The sequence below is a fragment of the Anarrhichthys ocellatus genome, unplaced genomic scaffold (assembly GCF_004355925.1).
Source record: "Anarrhichthys ocellatus isolate YVR2014 unplaced genomic scaffold, GSC_Weel_1.0 scaffold4, whole genome shotgun sequence".
Classification (NCBI taxonomy): Eukaryota; Metazoa; Chordata; class Actinopteri; order Perciformes; family Anarhichadidae; genus Anarrhichthys; species Anarrhichthys ocellatus.
Window position 1 is genome coordinate 14,092,202 of NW_022280034.1, and position 16,932 is coordinate 14,109,133.

The following is a 16,932-nucleotide window of genomic DNA, read 5'->3' on the forward strand; positions in this document are numbered from 1 at the left end:
TAATAAGCCTAATGCACCCTGCTGATTTTGATTGGGATCTTTGTTCTCTTAACTGCTTAATTATCGCAACAAAGCTCATAAAATTATAGTATTACCTTATCGTTAAGTGCCACCAGTTCTTTGCCGATTCAAACACAAATGGCAAAACCTTCACTCAGAAGTTACGACTGCAATCTGAGGTATAAGACTACACACTCAGTATGGCAAGTAGCAAAATATTCCTACAAAAGTATTAGAAAAGCCTTTAAATACTCAAAAAACAGCTTTCATTTACTTTTTTATTGGCCACTTGGAGGCAGGGAAACAAGCTACAAACTGACATCACCTCATAAAGTGTTCGCAAACAGTCACCTCCAGTGTTCACATCTCCAGAATATACAGATCAACATGAGCATTCATGGGTTTGTGTCCAATATCTGCTTTTGGCTTTGTTTTGGTCTCCACCAACTGCTAAGGGAAATATGTGACTCTTTAGCTGCTAAATGCTCCACTGTGTTCACCAGTGAGTTGCTAACTTTGTCTGTTTATGGATTGATGCTGGACAGGTAACATACAATGGGTTCATCAGAGATTTTTGGGGGGATTGATGAGCCAAAACGGTAAAAATGCAGGACTTAAAACAAAAAACAGTAGCTTAAAGATGCTAAAAAGCTCAGTAGAGCTGAGAAGAACCATAGAGATGGTGATACTTCACTCTTACAACTATGACAGAACTCTTACAAATATTCATTTGGTCTACTAATAATATCAAAAACATTGCAGAGTGCAACTTTGATGCAGCTTTAACAAATTTAGAGTGCATTGATTCATATCAAATGCCGTAAACAAAACAATAGACACAACCAAAACACAAAACAGGCTATTTGATACAATTTAGAGTTAAAAGGTGAGATGGAAGATAATTGGCAAGTGCAGAAAAGGACGCTAATGACGCCTACATGTCCACAGTGGAAAGGAATACCAATGGTTTAGATGTTTCAGCAATACCTTCTACATACCATTTTCTGCCCTTCGTTCAGAGGAACGATATCACCTGAAAGACACACATATAAATGGATTTGTCTTCTGGTTTATCATTAACTGGAAGATTGTGTATAGCAGTGCAACAATTGACTCGGGTCAAATTAGTTCTGTATACAGCTAAAAGGCCTTGCTGTTGAGATGTTCTTGAATCACACTCGGATCATCTGTTGGCAAATATTACTGTGAGGTATTTGAATGTCTTTTAAGGGTAACTTTAAATAAAAGCTATGGCAGCCAAGTCAGTGGTACATTTGAATAATTACTGTAGATTAATAAACAGAGCATTTATCAACTATCTGTTGTCCAAATTGACAGACAAAAAGGCTGGTCCAATAGGCTACAACGCAATAGCCATTAACACAGTAAAACAACACACCTACCCCATGTACACACACATTGAGCCTTCCCAGACCAAGTCCTAGTCCCCCCCCCTCCCCCCCCCTCCTCTCCACTCATGTTACAGTGGTTTGGCAGAGAATGGCTCACACCCTGTATCTGGCAATAAGACCAGCTAATCCTGGATTTGTCACCCTGTGTGGCTCTCTTTCTTTCCCACTTGTTCTCTTTCTCCATCTACTTCTTTCCTGTTTTTGTCTTTTCATAACCCCCAGCTTCTCCCTCCTTCTCCCTATCCCTAGATTTGTGTTACCTCATGCTGTGCTGTGGCCTGACCTCTGTGATATATCTCTGTGACATATTTAGCCTTGTGTTCCTGTTCGCACATCAAACTCATGAGACAAGACCCTCACCTTACCGTCTTCTTCATCCTTCACTTCCCATTTAACAATCCAAGTCGTACCCCTCCTTACGCGGACTATTCCCTCTGTGGACTAGCTTCCTAATATGAGATACTTCTCTCTGGCTGTCTCTGAGAAGTCTGGCTTACGGGTTGGATAGCTACAGACCCATGGGGGGGTTCTCTCCTTCTCTTTCCCTCTTTGTCTCACTGTCAAAACTCTCAGCGAAGATTTAAAGATCGGGGGCAGCCAACCAAGCTGAGTTTGACTTGTCCACTTTAAGGCTTGGTCCGTCTTGCTTGTCTTCTCTTTCCATCTCTGGAGAGAGCATTAACATTGCCCTAACCTCTGCTTTTACACAGGTTCCCAGTGGAAATCACTCCCTGCTGCAGTGAAAAATCTGAAGGGGGAATTAAATCATGATATTCCATCCATGCTAATTTTATTAGCAAGCACTATTTTATGGGCCTCCATTACAACAATTATGGTAATAGCAAAGTCCATTCAAAGACAAAGAGCAATATGTTTTTGTGCTTTGTGATGAGCTGTACGAGCGTCATTTCTACGATCACACCATTCTTGGTAGTATCTGTATGCGTTTTCCACTTTGCAAATGAGTCCAATATTCCCTCTCATTTTATCTCTATTTTGGTCTCCACCTACACCTGAGGGAAATATCTTATTTTTACGCAGGGTACAAGGGAGCTATGGGGGGGCTGCTCCCCTGAGAGAGTCTTGAGCTCCCCAGAAAAGCCTCATTTGAGAAATTAAAGGCGAGCTCTCAAATATTGTTACTTTTTATGCATCCTAGGTCTGGTCTGTTCAACAAAGTAATGCAAAAATATTGATTGTCCACCGTGCATTGTCGTTCTCATTGTTTCTTGGCAGAGAGCGTTTTAAAAATAACATTGCAATGGTGAATATTTGTTTCTTTGTTGTCCAAGGCTAAGTATTCTCCTTATAAATTATAATATATTGAATTTTTTTTTAATTTAAGGCAAAAATGTCCTTGATGTATGCGCATGCATGTGTACAGTACGCTCCCGGCCCCCCCCAAACTAGCGCTCCCCGAAAGTCGTGGTTTAATCAAAAAAACTGCTCTTAAGCTTCTAAATGCTCTGACGTGTCGTGCAGCATGTTTCAATGTCCGTCGGTCTGCAGGGAGCGATAAGTCAGTTTATCAGAGCTTTTTGCTGTAAAACAGTAAAGCTGCTGGCTGTCAAACCCAAACAATGGGCTGAATGACGCTTAAACGCTTCATGAGCTGAGGGGAACTGCAGCCAGGTGTCAATTATCTCGGGGTTCTTTACCACAGACAACACCTTTCACATTACACTGTCATTTTTTCCCGACTGTTATTATTAACATTTGTGCATCTTTAAAATGACAATGTATGCTTGAACCATAGAGTGTGCCAAGCTCATCCCCACAGAATATATCTGTGGATATTCTTTTCTCCAAGGTACCCTAAGATGCTCGGCTCTCAGTCTGGGCATTAGAACTCAATAGAACCCCTTATTTTAGTGTACAGCATGTAATGCCCTTGTAAACCACTCAATCCTTGCCAAGACATGATAATATAATCCCAACAATTGGCTGGGAATCCTATTAGGGCATGTCGCACTCTGCCAATAAGTCTTACTGGGTTTTAAAACTTCTTCTGAAGCCCGAGTGTTATCTCTCCGTATTTAAAGGACACAGTGTGAAAGCTCTTTTAGTATTCTAGGAGCACTGCGTGGTATTACAGCGAAAGCGTCGAAGCTTTGATATTGTTAAGTAAAGTGGGTAGGGGCTGACACCTTGATAAATAGTCACTGTGCATCTCTGCGTCCTGACGACGATGAGGGAGTTTTCTAAAGGCTGCTGTTTTCTAGATGCAGTCCTGCTTGCTTGTATGTGTGGGAGGCAAAGTGTTTGCGCCAGATAATCAAAAGCTGGAGCGTAAATGAGATTTTACCAAGTAGTACATCTTGGCAGTTGTTGTCTTACTTCAACCTCTCTCTTCAGCGCCTTTATTTTCTTGGAGACCAGAGTTTGATTATCGTGATTACTGAGCAGTGCCGACAATTGTCATCGCAGTTTCGGAAGATGGAACAAGCAGAGGATGGAACGGGAGAGAGAGAGAGAGAGAGAGAGAGAGAGAGAGAGAGAGAGAGAGAGATACAGCTTAAAAGACTGGAAGTGTATATAAAGAGGAAAATGTGCTGAAGGAAGTGAAGATATGAAAGGACAGAGGATGGAAACGGTGTCTTGGGAATCAGAAAACCTTTATTCTGTATGTGCAGTCGTGCAGTTCATTGCTTTCTTGAGGACAGTATGTGCTGCCCCCCCCCCCCCCCCCCTCTGCAGTTCATCCCCCACTCTCCAGGGTCAGTGATAGGCAGTGTTGCGCTGTGATAAAGGAGTTGCCAGAATAGCATCACACACACACATGCACACTTTGAGTTGAGCTTAAAATGCGTTTCTTTTTTAAATAGCAGTTCAATGTTATTTAAAACACAACAAGGGCTTCTGAAGTTCACCAAGGAACCTCCCGAGGTCCTTTAACAATAGTTCAAACAAGTCCTTTGAGCTTTTATTTCAGACGGTCCTTAATCACTACTCCAGGATGGCCTTACTGTGTGCCTGTACGAATGTGGTTTCATTCAATTTGTGTTAATATGGATAGGGTAAGGATAGGCGGATAGTTCAAGGAAAAGTGAGACATTTTTGAAGTGAAATTAGTCAAATTGCTATTTGCTGGAAGGTTCTGTGCCAGACAGTTTCTTGGTCCGGATTAGATTAGATGCCTGGCAACTAGCCGGGAGTCACTGGACCTGACTATAGCCCAGCACACTCTCCAGTTCACTGCAGATGTTTGCACACTAATTTCAGTTAGCATATAAAAAAAAGCAAATGCAACATCTTTTAATCTTTTAATACTGAAATTGATATTTCATGCGATGAACTGTGTTCTAGTGTCAGACAAATCAGACAAGCTCAAAATATCAATAAAACGTTCTCCTTTAGTTTGTTTGTAATTAAATTGTGCTCAAAATCAAAATCATCATGTGGATTACATACTTTTGTAAAATGATGACACAAAATGTTCACATCATCTCAATGGGATTCTACTAAAAGTCAAGAAATCATAATTAGGGCTGCAATTTTACAATTATTTTCTTTATCATAATTTCATTATGTTAGTTGGATAAGTGTTCAAAGGTCAGAAAGAAACAGTAATGTCTTCAAATAGCTTGCTTTGTCTAATTAATACTCCAAAACTCAAATAGCAGTACAGTACATTTTGAAGTGATTATCAGAATAGATTGGGATGAACCTTCCGACAAACCAAATAATAAAGTATTTGTAACTGTGGCCCAGAGTAACTTTTTAAGTATATTTTGGCTGAAATAATACTGCAGAAGCTGCTCAGAAGGATAGAAACTAAATTCAAGGTGAAATTAAACAATCGCCATCGTGACAAGAATTGCTAAAGTTGTGATTGTAGTTCAACTGTGTATGTTTGGACAGTACTCATCATATCTTCACTGAGGCACAGTGCTACTTCCACTCTACTATAAAATTCAAAAATAAAAAAGATTTTTCCCGTGTAACATGAATTGAAGGGTAAATATGACGCTGCTGTCACCGAAACAGAGATTTGCAGAGAGGACTGACAGCGTTCTGCGTTGGATTAGCCTTGAAATAGCTACAACACAGAGCTGAACTATTTTCGGCAGCATGTTGATGAGCTTGTCAGAGCTTTGAGCTCCAGTCCTCATTGTTCAGTCAAAAATACCTTTTCCTCTTTCTCCTTTAGTTCCACTCATCCACAGCTGTGAGAACGTACCTGCATGTGTTACCATGTGAGGTCTGTACCATTTAGTTTACAAGACCATGTTCAAATTTAAGGTTACAATGCTTTTTTTTTTTTCTTCTCCTTGACAAAACAGTAGTTTAGAAGAGGATACTGTTCTATAATGCCCAACCCAGCATTGCATAGACTATACAATGTCTTATTATTACGTGATAGAGTAAGAGGCAATAATGTCTCGTCATCCTTCCAACATGCTGTTCTCATCCTTTTAGTCAATGTCAACTACTCCTCAAATATTCCGTGAGAGGCTATTTCCTGCTTTCATCTTCGGATCAGAACCCTTAAGAACGTCATATCCTGACGTGGAGCTCCTGGTTATAAGAAATGAATTAGTTTGGTGAACAACAGCTTACAATTCAATTAGAAAGTGAAATTGTAATAAAGCCATAAATTCCCAGAATGCTACAACATTGATTCAACATGCCGTTTACTCAGTTTATGAAAACTGAGACATGAGCTGTAGCGAACACATTGTGCCGTCTCATTTACCATGCTTTGTGGGTATGGCCGTTTTGCTGTGTCATCGCCATTCATATCTATACAACCAATGTGTTTATGACTAAATTGTTAACTAGAGCACAATGGTGGAAGAATGGATGAGGATGTCTTCTATTAAAGTAAAAGTGATACCACGGTGTACGAGTACTCTGTTACAAGTAAAAGTCTGGGTTTCAAAATATTATTCAATAAAAAGTACGAGAGTATTAGCATCAAAATATACTGAAAGTACCAAAAGTAAAAGTAGTTCTTTTGCAGAATGGCCCATTTCAAAATAAGATATATTATTCAGAAGTTTTGATGCATTTATGTGTTCGTTACTATAATGTTGCACATAGTAAAGGTGGAGCTCATTTTAAAGTTATATACTTAACAGTAACTATACACTAATAATACATCATAGTTTGTTCGCTGATTTAAATTTAGTATTTTGCAGGCATGACTAAAATGTGAAATTAGTTTCCTACAAATGACCCCTTTTAAACTTTGTGTATGCTCGTGTGTGTGTGTGTGTGTGTGTGAGAGAGAGAGGGAGAAGGTACACACTGTGCTCTCCTATTGTGGAAGAGTGAAATTAAAATGAAAGCTGAGCCAGCTTCAGAATCGAAATCGAAATACAACTCCACCGCCGTCTTCAGCCCTGATTTGTGAGTATCACTGTGGTGGGATTAGAGTTGATTCATTAGGGTTGGCTGAGCGTTGAATACATTATTTCCACAGGAGACGCCTCGCAGGAGCATGAATTGATCACCTCGGTACCCCCTCACCCTACCGCCACATTAATTACAGGATTAAATATGAAGGAGTTTGATCTATGACATGAAAAGGGCGGGAGCGAGTGGCAACACACACACAATCGCTTCCTCTCTTTATTTAAATAACAACAGTATATAAATAATACATATTGCTTTTGGTATTCCCTGTCTCACTGAAAGCACTTAATGGTGGCGACTTTCAATCCAAGTACACCATATTTGGTGTCCAATTAATCAGGATACTCTGAGCGCGACACAATAAAGTCTGCTGATTTATGAAACCGCATTCCTGCTTTTCTTAATTTTAACGCCTGAAACATCTGTTTTTGGAAGTTTATGAATATGCATGATTTTTATGTGCCGATTCACGCTTTGGGGTCTGCTGGTGTGGTGTGCATACTTTTACTTTTGGGGTTAGTCAACGTAATCCTCTAAATATTATGTGGCCTCATGAAAGGTCAAATTGATCAGTGCTGTTCTTCCCCTGGATGTTCCCCTAAGGAATTGTCCCATCTTGTTTTAACACATATGTAACTGCACAAAACGCAAAACCACCAAACTGGACTCCAACTGGCAACCTTCCAGTCACCAGCTATTACCCAGAATACAATAGTGCTTACAGCTCAGGGCATCATAATGGTAAAACAGAATGTCTAAAAGTGCACTTGGCACCCAAATGTTGGTGAAAAGGAATTGCGAGTCCTGTTTTCCAACAGCAGCGTGCAGGATTTTCTTCATTCATGCAGCTTTATAATTCATCTTCAAATATTTGTATGTTATCCATGTCTATCTATACTTTCACTTGAAGTGTTTCATCCACACAGTGGTATACAAATATAGAATATTTATTTATTAAATTACCAGAAAACATGCTGTTGTGATTAAACACGTCTTATTCTAGTGATTTTAATATATATTGCCGTCTTTCTTTTCTGCTGTATTGACGTGTTTGAAAACATAGCACAAAATACAGTTAATGATAATATCGCCCAATTTTTTTATGTGGTGAAACCTCATTAAAAGTGCACAAATGTATTTCCGAAATGTTTAACCATTGCTTATTTTTTTATGGGAAGTTTTCTGTTTTTCTACAGTTTGTGATTCCGTCTTCCTTGTGTGTTTATGTTAGTCTGAGATTTGCACATCTAATGTGACCAGATTAGGGATTTTTTGGGGGGGAAATTGGTAGGAAATGTGATACAATTTGCCTTCCTCGTGTCCCTGGAGGCCTCGGTAACCACCGTCCCAAATACTGTGGGACAGCTCGAAGTAGTACGTCTGTGTAAATCATTTGTTGGAACCAATTGAAAAGTATTGTAGTGTGAAGCTGCGCGCCGGCGTTTCCAAGCGGCAAATCCAGACGAGCTCAACCCAGATGGAGAGAACAAGAGTGAATACAGCTGTGTTGTGATTCCTCATTACGGTGATGAATTACAGACCGAGACAAATTCTTTCCTCACAGCTTCGAATGAAGGAGTTTGTTAACAACAACCTCTTTTCTGTCCGTCCATCTTTCACTAATTCACACACTAAAGGATACAAGCTCACGCACGGAAACATCATCCGTCATCTTTGAGCAGAGCGAGTGCCAGACGACACGCCGTTGTTGTTGAATAGGAAAGCAATTCTTTTGATTTATTTCCCATCACGGCCTCCTTACTTTAAAATTTCTAATTACAAATGTCATCTTCACCAGTGACGGCAGTAACCTGAGGGGCAGCGGCAGACTCCTCCAAGTTAAATTCAGATTTATTTATAAAAAGACATTATCAACGACTTGATCAAAGAGCGCACGAAGCCAATACAAATAAACAGAAACTCCCAGGGGGCATGAGAGACCCCCAGATGCCACTTTCGATCCATGCAGCTGCAGAGAAAACGTGTATGGGGAAAGTGTGGTCCTCTGCTTCAACAATTCAACAGTTGTGGTGCGCTTCAGCAAGGCATGAATGTGGGTAATTGAATTGGGAAGCTACCAGATGTGCATTTGTTTTTCTCTAACTCTATGAGGAGGAAGCAGGATGATTCTCATAATGTTTAGTCTTCCGAGTGGCAGCTTCAGTGCTAATGCGAGGAACTGATGTGTTAATAGAGGAGGAAGAAGACGTGTGGAGGTTGGTCCGGCGTACAATCCTATCCCATGTCATACTACCGCTGGGCTTTTGACAATTCAGCCACGAACATGATCTTTGACCTCAATCGAGCCGTTTTAATTGGCTCATCTTAACCGTACTTCACTAGTTTAAGGCTGCGTTGAGTTTTTCCTGTCTCTGCTAGCAAGAGTAGTAAACAGCTACTACGGTTACTCAAAATGTTATGGAGGCGTGGCCCAGGTGCCAACTGACTGACTTTTGGTAGGTATTGGCTAATTAATGAGCTACAGGTGTTCCAAACTACCGTTACTGTATCGGCCATAAAACTCCCCTATCAGACGACCTCTCCTGGGAACCTCACCGAGCGCTTCCTGCTCAGCAGCAAACAGCAGGCCGGTAAAATGAACAACTAGCTGGAGAACATTTATATTTAGACATTTCCTTCAGCTGGACATAAACACAACTCAACAAGTGTTAAAATATGTTTCATGTAAATTCTATCTTCCTGCATGGCTGCTTCAAATGCCAGGAATATTGCCAGGAATTTTTTTAGGAATATCTAATTCTAAGCAGCTCACTATGTGCGATTCATGTTGTTCACCAACTATCCCAGCATGTTCAGTCACAGACAGAACTCTTTAGTGGCGCACTGATCAACACTTTAACCCCTGACATGCTCCTGTGGAGATGTTCTGTCGGCCTTCAGCGGAGGACTGTGATTGAACTGGAATGTTCCCAAATTCTGGGCGCACTGAACTGTGAGAGTGTGAAGCAAAGCGATGGATGAGCCCAAACCTGCCCTGAACGAACACCGGCACAAAAACCCATAAAAAAATCTGTAAATTCGGCACCAAATGCAGATTTCGGTCACGGTGCTCTCTGTGTTCTGCAACGCCAACCAAACCTGCCCCCCCGAACCCCGGCTGAGGACGTCAGCCAACCCTGAAGCTTCGAGAAAAGCCTGAAAGCCATCTGGCCAGGTCGAACCAGCAGAATCTGGTCGAAGCCGTTTCCACGCAGTCGTTGCTTTGCATCGTTGTCATGGCTACTGCTCCATAACAACCGTCTCCTGGGAACCCAACAAGCACTTGAGGAGTCGTGTGACGCAAAAAGGGAAAAACGGTAAAAAAAACCAAGCAGACCAACGCCTGCCTCTGTGTGTGCTTTTTGTCAAATGTGTGTCTGTCGCACGGTGTTCAGGTCTTCAGGTCCACTTCACTGCATCATATTACATAACAAGCATATTTTACCAAGCAATGTAAATGAAAACCCCGCAGCAAAGATGATCAGGAATGAAGGGAAAGGGAAGTGGGATGATGGGTTATGTAAGAGTAGAGAAAAATGTGGCTTTGACTTTGAACTGTTCCTGGTGTTGTTTTTCGGCGGCCTATTAGCGCGAGTGTGTTTCATCATTTTGCTGATTCATGAATACTGAAGTGCATCTGCATATGGCTGATTTTCAGCCGACACCGCAAGAGTGGAGCGAGCACTGCGGTGCAGACCGGCGGGAGGCTTTCTGACAGCCGTGATGCCGACGATCCATTCTGTGATTTTATTCTTTGATTGGTGGTTTTTAAGTGACGCTCGATGTCCCAATTTAGAGCAAGTTCAATTGAAGGTAAATGATGATGGATTAAAAACTCAACCTCCACCAACACTGAACACTTCTCCAACTTCCAATGCAACTTTTGAACGTCGTGATTATATTTCATTATTATTAAGTGAGAGTGTTGTGCGTAACTGAACGTGCTCGTGTTATTAGTGAGAGGTGAACTGAATGTATCTGAATGTATCTGCAACTAACGGACGTGAGCGCCGATAGCTCTCAGGACGGCGGACGACGTTACGTCAACGAACTCAGTGCTGCGTGAGTAGATCCTGGTAAGAGACACAAAGACCAAAGATACAGGTACGTAAAACATGGATGCACAGCGAGGCCCTGAAGAGGTCAATGATTCATCCCACACTGACTAATACACCGACTGAACAATATGGAGCTGATGACAGAAGAGCATTTCCACTGTGTGTGTGTGTGTGTGTGTGTGTGTGTGTGTGTGTGTGAATTACAGATCCAATCTGTGTCTGTTTGAGTGTGAACGTTGCAGTGCTTGCTAACTTCCATGTAGTGGGCAGGAAAAAAAAATGTGCCTTTGGGGAGTACCTGTGCATCGTTACCGTGGCAATCACTGTTGTCCAGTGAGGTCAGCGGTAAATTACAAAGCGGACAGTCGAGCGGACAGACGTTTTGAAAGAAATCATTCGATTTGCCTGCAATCTGACTGCAGAGCTACAGTCATTACCGGGACAGTTAAGATTCACAGCCACAATAAAAAAATAAAAAGCGTTCCAGGATCGATGGACGACATCTGGGAGCCTGAAGAGCAACGGATGGACTGCAATCATCATCATCATCATCATCATCATCAGTCCTCTGCTGCCTGATTGGGGGTCTGACCATCAGCATACTAAGGCCGCCCCACACACATGTGCCGAGTATACTTCGTACGCTTGCATCAAAAATGTGTAGAATTACAGATGTACCTGCGTGTAGGTACAGGTTGGTACAAGGATCCCTGTTGATGTGGGGGGGCCGGGGGGCCGAGAGGGAAAAAAGTGATCCAAGCAGGAAGCACGTAGTGAAGATATTATTTCTAAAAATCGAAATAATGGATTTAATTATCAAGACCATGGCTTGCACCAGTAGGATTGCCAGCTCTGAAATTAACACATTTCCCACGAACACACTGTTGCTTCATGTTCCTTGCAACATTTAACAGTAAGAATGCAAGGAGCTACGGGAACAATTTAGATGACAACAACAACAACAACAACGGGCAACTAAATTCACCTCCTTTCAAAATCAATAAGCTACTAAACTAAACTTGTAGACCTCAAATGAATCATCGTCTTGTGAGAAATGTGACGTTTTCTGATCATTCCCAGAGCAGCTTGTCACTGCTGGTTCTTCCTCTTTGTCTTAACCGAAGAGGATAAACATGTTGAGGAGAGATTTCTTTATTATCCGCTCGCTCCTTCCGCCATCTGGCATCGCACTCAAAAGTTTAGCTCCATTTGCTCTAGAGGAATAACTCGTTTTGAGCCATAAAGCAAAACAGCATATTTTTCTCCAAATCTAAATTGCACCATAAAGGCCGACTATGCAATGTGTGCATATTTACTGATGTTTAAAACTAACATGCTGAACCTTTAAACTCATTCCGCTAATGCTAATGGGCCATGTTATTGCAGGAATTTGAAACAACAAAACCCTAAATATTCTGAGTGAGGATGTTTTCCCAAAGCTGTTACTGCTGACAGAGTAGGTCGCAAGTTTTAGCGCACACACACACACACACACACACACACACACACACACAAAAAAAACAAATAACATCCTTAAACCGAGCCACATGGCAATTAGTTGTAAAGGGCGGTCAATAGGATCCTCCCGTCATGCTCTGACAGGCCACACACACACAAACCATGTGCGTCAGTGCGAGCCGTTTGTTTAATGATCAAGCGGCCCGGTGCTGTGCTGCATCACTTCGAGCGGAGTGAATAGGTGATGAAAGGGAAATGAGAGGTAGCACACATAATTAAATGCACACGTCACGCGTCACGGACAGTGGGGACGAGAAGCAGAAATACACCCCGCTATTCTAAATCAGGTGGAGACTCAACAGAGATTCTAACAAACTTCTCAAAGGGACGGACTGGAAAGAGTCAGGAGGAATATAAATAGATGAACAAAAGCAAGCTGAAGGGAAGTTGAACTCTTCCCCCAAGAAATATTGTTATAAAGTGTAAACGGTCACACTGCTGCGCATTCCCAACGTTGCAAACGATGCACTGCAGGTTCTTAATGCGGCAGCCAAATCAACTTATAGCTAAAGAGCAGCATATTGCTGCAGATATTTTTCAGCGTTTCTGTCCCAGTATGTCTGCTGCTTTCTTTAAAAAAAAAATGCAACATCAGCACCCTACGGACACAACAGCTCCGGCAATTTAGTCTGACACCATATCCACACTGTGAGAAATCAGGCTGGAGCGTTTATTTCCTACAAAGCCGAAGAGTCGGGGTAATCTGGTCGATGTGTGAACGGACAACAAGCTTGTTTTGTTCCACAACTGATAGGATTTTGTACTTTAGTACAATTTGTACATTTCAGTCAGAACTTTGCAGCTTTAGCTTCTCACGCAGTCAGACAAAAGTACCTATAAAAACTACTGACAAAGTCATTGAACAACACAGAGAAGAGTAAACGGAGACTGTCCATACTTAACTTTGAACAACAAAAGTTCTACGTACATCCTGATGCTCTCTACAACCCTGCACCGACGGCTTTAACCAACAAATAAGCCTTTTCTTGATGTTTACTTTGTGACATATTATCTATATGAACATTGCACTTCAGATAAAAGTGTTTTTTTCCTCCATTTTAATTAAGCTCAAAGATACACTGTGTGGGCTGCAGGCTACGAATGACCTGCCGAAAAATGAATTACATCTCCTCAAATATCCCCGAACAGAACAAATAACAGAAATTTACTTTCGGGGGTTTTTGCCCTCTGGTCAAGCACCCATGAAGCTGGCTGCAGCTCGTCAACGTTTCCATCACACGTCGTCTCTCTCAAAGGTGGGTAACATAAAAAAAAATAATTTAAAACTATATCATTATTACAAAAACAAAGCCGCTACTGAAGTGTTCACCGTGCAGATCCTTTTCATGTCTACGTGCATGATGTCCTGATCGTATGTTAAGTAGGCTGACGAAGCAGACCGATTTCAAAAGACTGCGACGGCGTTCTGCAGTCTCAGTGGCCCAAGAGTTTCTAAAAATAAAACTCTTTCAACCAACAGATCTGTTGCACAGTGCTCCAGACATTAAAGGAGATATGTGCAAAAGCAGGAGATTAAAGGGAAGCCAGCTTGAGGAAGCACAGTGTGACTGTGTGTGTGTGTGTGTGTGTGCTCTCTCGTATATCTATCTTTTCAAGAAACCTTGTTATATTTTAAACATTTTAGATCTGCAGGCTGAATATGAAGCTAAAAGCAGGAGATGGTTCGCTTTAGTATAAAGACTGGAAACAGAAGGACCTCGAAAGTCCACTAATTAACACCCTATGGGCCCTATTTAAACGATCAATGGACCATGGCCTGAAGTGCATTTAGATCGTGTCCAACTCCACTGCTGCTCGTTACACGCTGTGTAATCTGGGCACATAGTAAGGCCCAAGGGGCAAAGGAGTTCTCTTTAGTCTCTTAAAAAAAAAAAATCATAAGTGTGTTTTTGGCGTAACATGAATTAAACCAGAGATTAAAACATGTTGGAGATCATGGAAATGATTACATCTATTTTTTTATCCAATGCATTTTGACTTTACAACACTTTAGGTATTAAAAATTGTTGAAAGAAAAAGAAAAGTTGATCAGCATTCAAATGTTGATTTAGAACATGCGAGCGTTATGAATGAAGAGAGGGGGGGGGGGTCAGACCCAGCTTAGCCTTTTTTATGCTAAGATAAATTTACAGTATAATGGCTCTAGTTTCATATCTATCATACAGACATGAAAGTGGCATGAATCGTCTCTTATAAGTCTGAACAACAAAGCGAAATACCCAAAAGTGTCTGGCGCAAAATATTAAGGGACTTACAAGTATAGAAGTACAAATGTGTGTATGCGAGTGCTGACCTAATTGTACGCTGGAAAATAGAGAAAACGACAAAGAAAATGTGTGATTACAGTTATGTATGCTGTGGCTGTGAAATGACCAAATCAATTATTCATCACAGAAATCTGCTCATAGTGTCACCTTTCAGTATTGCACCAGGGAGGACGGTCCCATGGTGGACCGGAGGAGTGATAATGAGGGCAGAAACAAGACAAAGCAGCCCCGCATGACACCAACAGCTTCCAACACATTTAATGAAGTAGCATTTCACAGACACTGAGCTTCGTCAGGCGAACAATAAAGTCTTTTGATCCCGATGCCTGTAAAAAGATGTTGGATGTGCATGCTCAATATACTCTGTTTGTTTAAGGACGTGATAATGAGCAGTTCTTCATGCAAAGTTTGCAAAAACTTTGCTCCATGTACACAGATGAATGATATTTTGACTATTTGTTTTTACGTTGATTGCCTATAAAAAGACCCTTCTGAATTCTTTAGTGAATAACGGTGTGGTCCTGTTAAAGTGAAGCTGTGTTTAACGGCACTGTAACCTTCGTTGGAATTCCCCCACAGGGCACAATAGGCAGAGAATGGGTCAGCCATTGGGAGTAAACGAAGGATTAGAGCGTCAATAAATAACCTCACTTTAAATGACCTTTGTAATTTAGCTTGATTCAGTTGAAAGTGTGTCCTGTCCCATTGGGGAGATGTGGGGTCGCCGGCAGGGTTTAAACACCTCACAAGTCACCTCCTTATCAGCGCGGAGACAAAGGAAGGGAGCCAGCTTATAGACTTTTAATGCTCGGTTGTTGCAGCTGCACGGCCTGCCTTATTAGAGTAGGGAAGCACCAGTGTTGTCAATTTGCCCTGTTGGCCTCACTTAATCTTTATGGCTCACGAAACATGGAGCGATACTCGCCATCACAATGATGTGGAGGGTCATTCATCTTTATTTAACATCTCCAAAACAAAAGTGCAAAAAGTGAATCTACTCGAATATAAGCTGCAAATGTTTGTATATCAGGCTAACTAGCTTACTACCTACAGTTAGCGCTGGGCGATATGGATAATATTTTGATATGTTTAGGATATGGCTCGACATACGATATACACTGCTCAAAATTAAGGGAACACTTAATCATCACCTCTATGATCTCGATCTGTCCATCAATTTCACTCGCTTTGGTGCAAAATGAAAGCGAGAAGAGGTGGACAGGAGAGGCAACAGCAAGACATCCCCCCCAAAAAAGGGAATGGTTTTTCAGGTGGTGGCCACAGACCATTTCTCTCTCTCTGATCCTTCCTGCAGTTCGTGAGGGAACACAGCTCGTATGTGACATTTTTGGAGGGCTTTCATTTTGAAATTCCATATCAGAATGTCCTGCTCTTGTCTGAAGGAGGTCAGCCACCATTTTAAAAGTGAAATTCTTCTCTGGACATCTTTCTCATTAAGTTTGATCAACTATTCCCACAATTTTTCCTCGATTTTCTTTTCTCTCTATAATACAGTTTGCAGGCAGTATTTTTTGTTGAATTATCTTCTTTATTGTTTAATATGTATTCATAGTGTTTATGTATTTATTATTGACTATTGAATGATTGTGAGATTGCCTATCACCTTTCTTGTTCCGCAAAACAACATGAAGGGTAGTTTGACCGTCTTTCGAAGTGGAGGCTGACAGTACTGTTTCCAGACTCAACACATACAGTACAAACACTTCTCCGATCCCTCCAGAGACATACACACACTGCACACACGTGCTCACTTCTTTTTGTGCCTGAGACATGATTTGTACTCTGTGGTCGTGATAGAGTCCCTTACTACATCCAGCGTAGAACAAGCCACAATACAGCGAGTATGCTGGATAGACCACCCACCCCTACCTACAGCAGTGGCTTGGAGCCAGTGTTACAGCGTCCTAAAATCATGCTGCTCCACGTTTGCATGTAAGCTAGCGTACTCGGATGACACTCTGACACATTCACGTGTGTGATTTTTTTACACTTGCGCGGATTGGGACACGTTTCCTCTGACCGTGTGTGTGTGTGTGTGTGTGTGTGTGTCCTTACCCTGAAGTCAATGCCCACAGTGGAGATGAAGCTCCCGGCTAGAAAGGCTCCATCTTTGAAGCGAACCAGCAGACAGGTCTTCCCAACACCTGAATCCCCCACCAGCATCACCTGAGACAGACACAGACAGACAGACAGACAGGAGAGGAAGAGAATGGCTCGGATGTTACAAGTCAAAGTCCTGTGTGTGTGTGTGTGTGTGTGTGTGTGTGTGTGTGTGTG

General features: G+C 41.7%; 1 protein-coding gene across 1 annotated transcript in view; it reads right to left on the bottom strand.

Annotated features, from left to right (window-relative positions):
- rab26 (RAB26, member RAS oncogene family) overlaps nt 1–16,932 on the bottom strand; it is a 70,876-nt gene that overhangs the window by 51,507 nt on the left and 2,437 nt on the right. Inside the window, exon 2 of the mRNA XM_031842633.1 lies at nt 16,711–16,821. Coding sequence (XP_031698493.1) covers nt 16,711–16,821 — 111 coding nt within the window. The remainder of the gene's footprint in view (nt 1–16,710; nt 16,822–16,932) is intronic.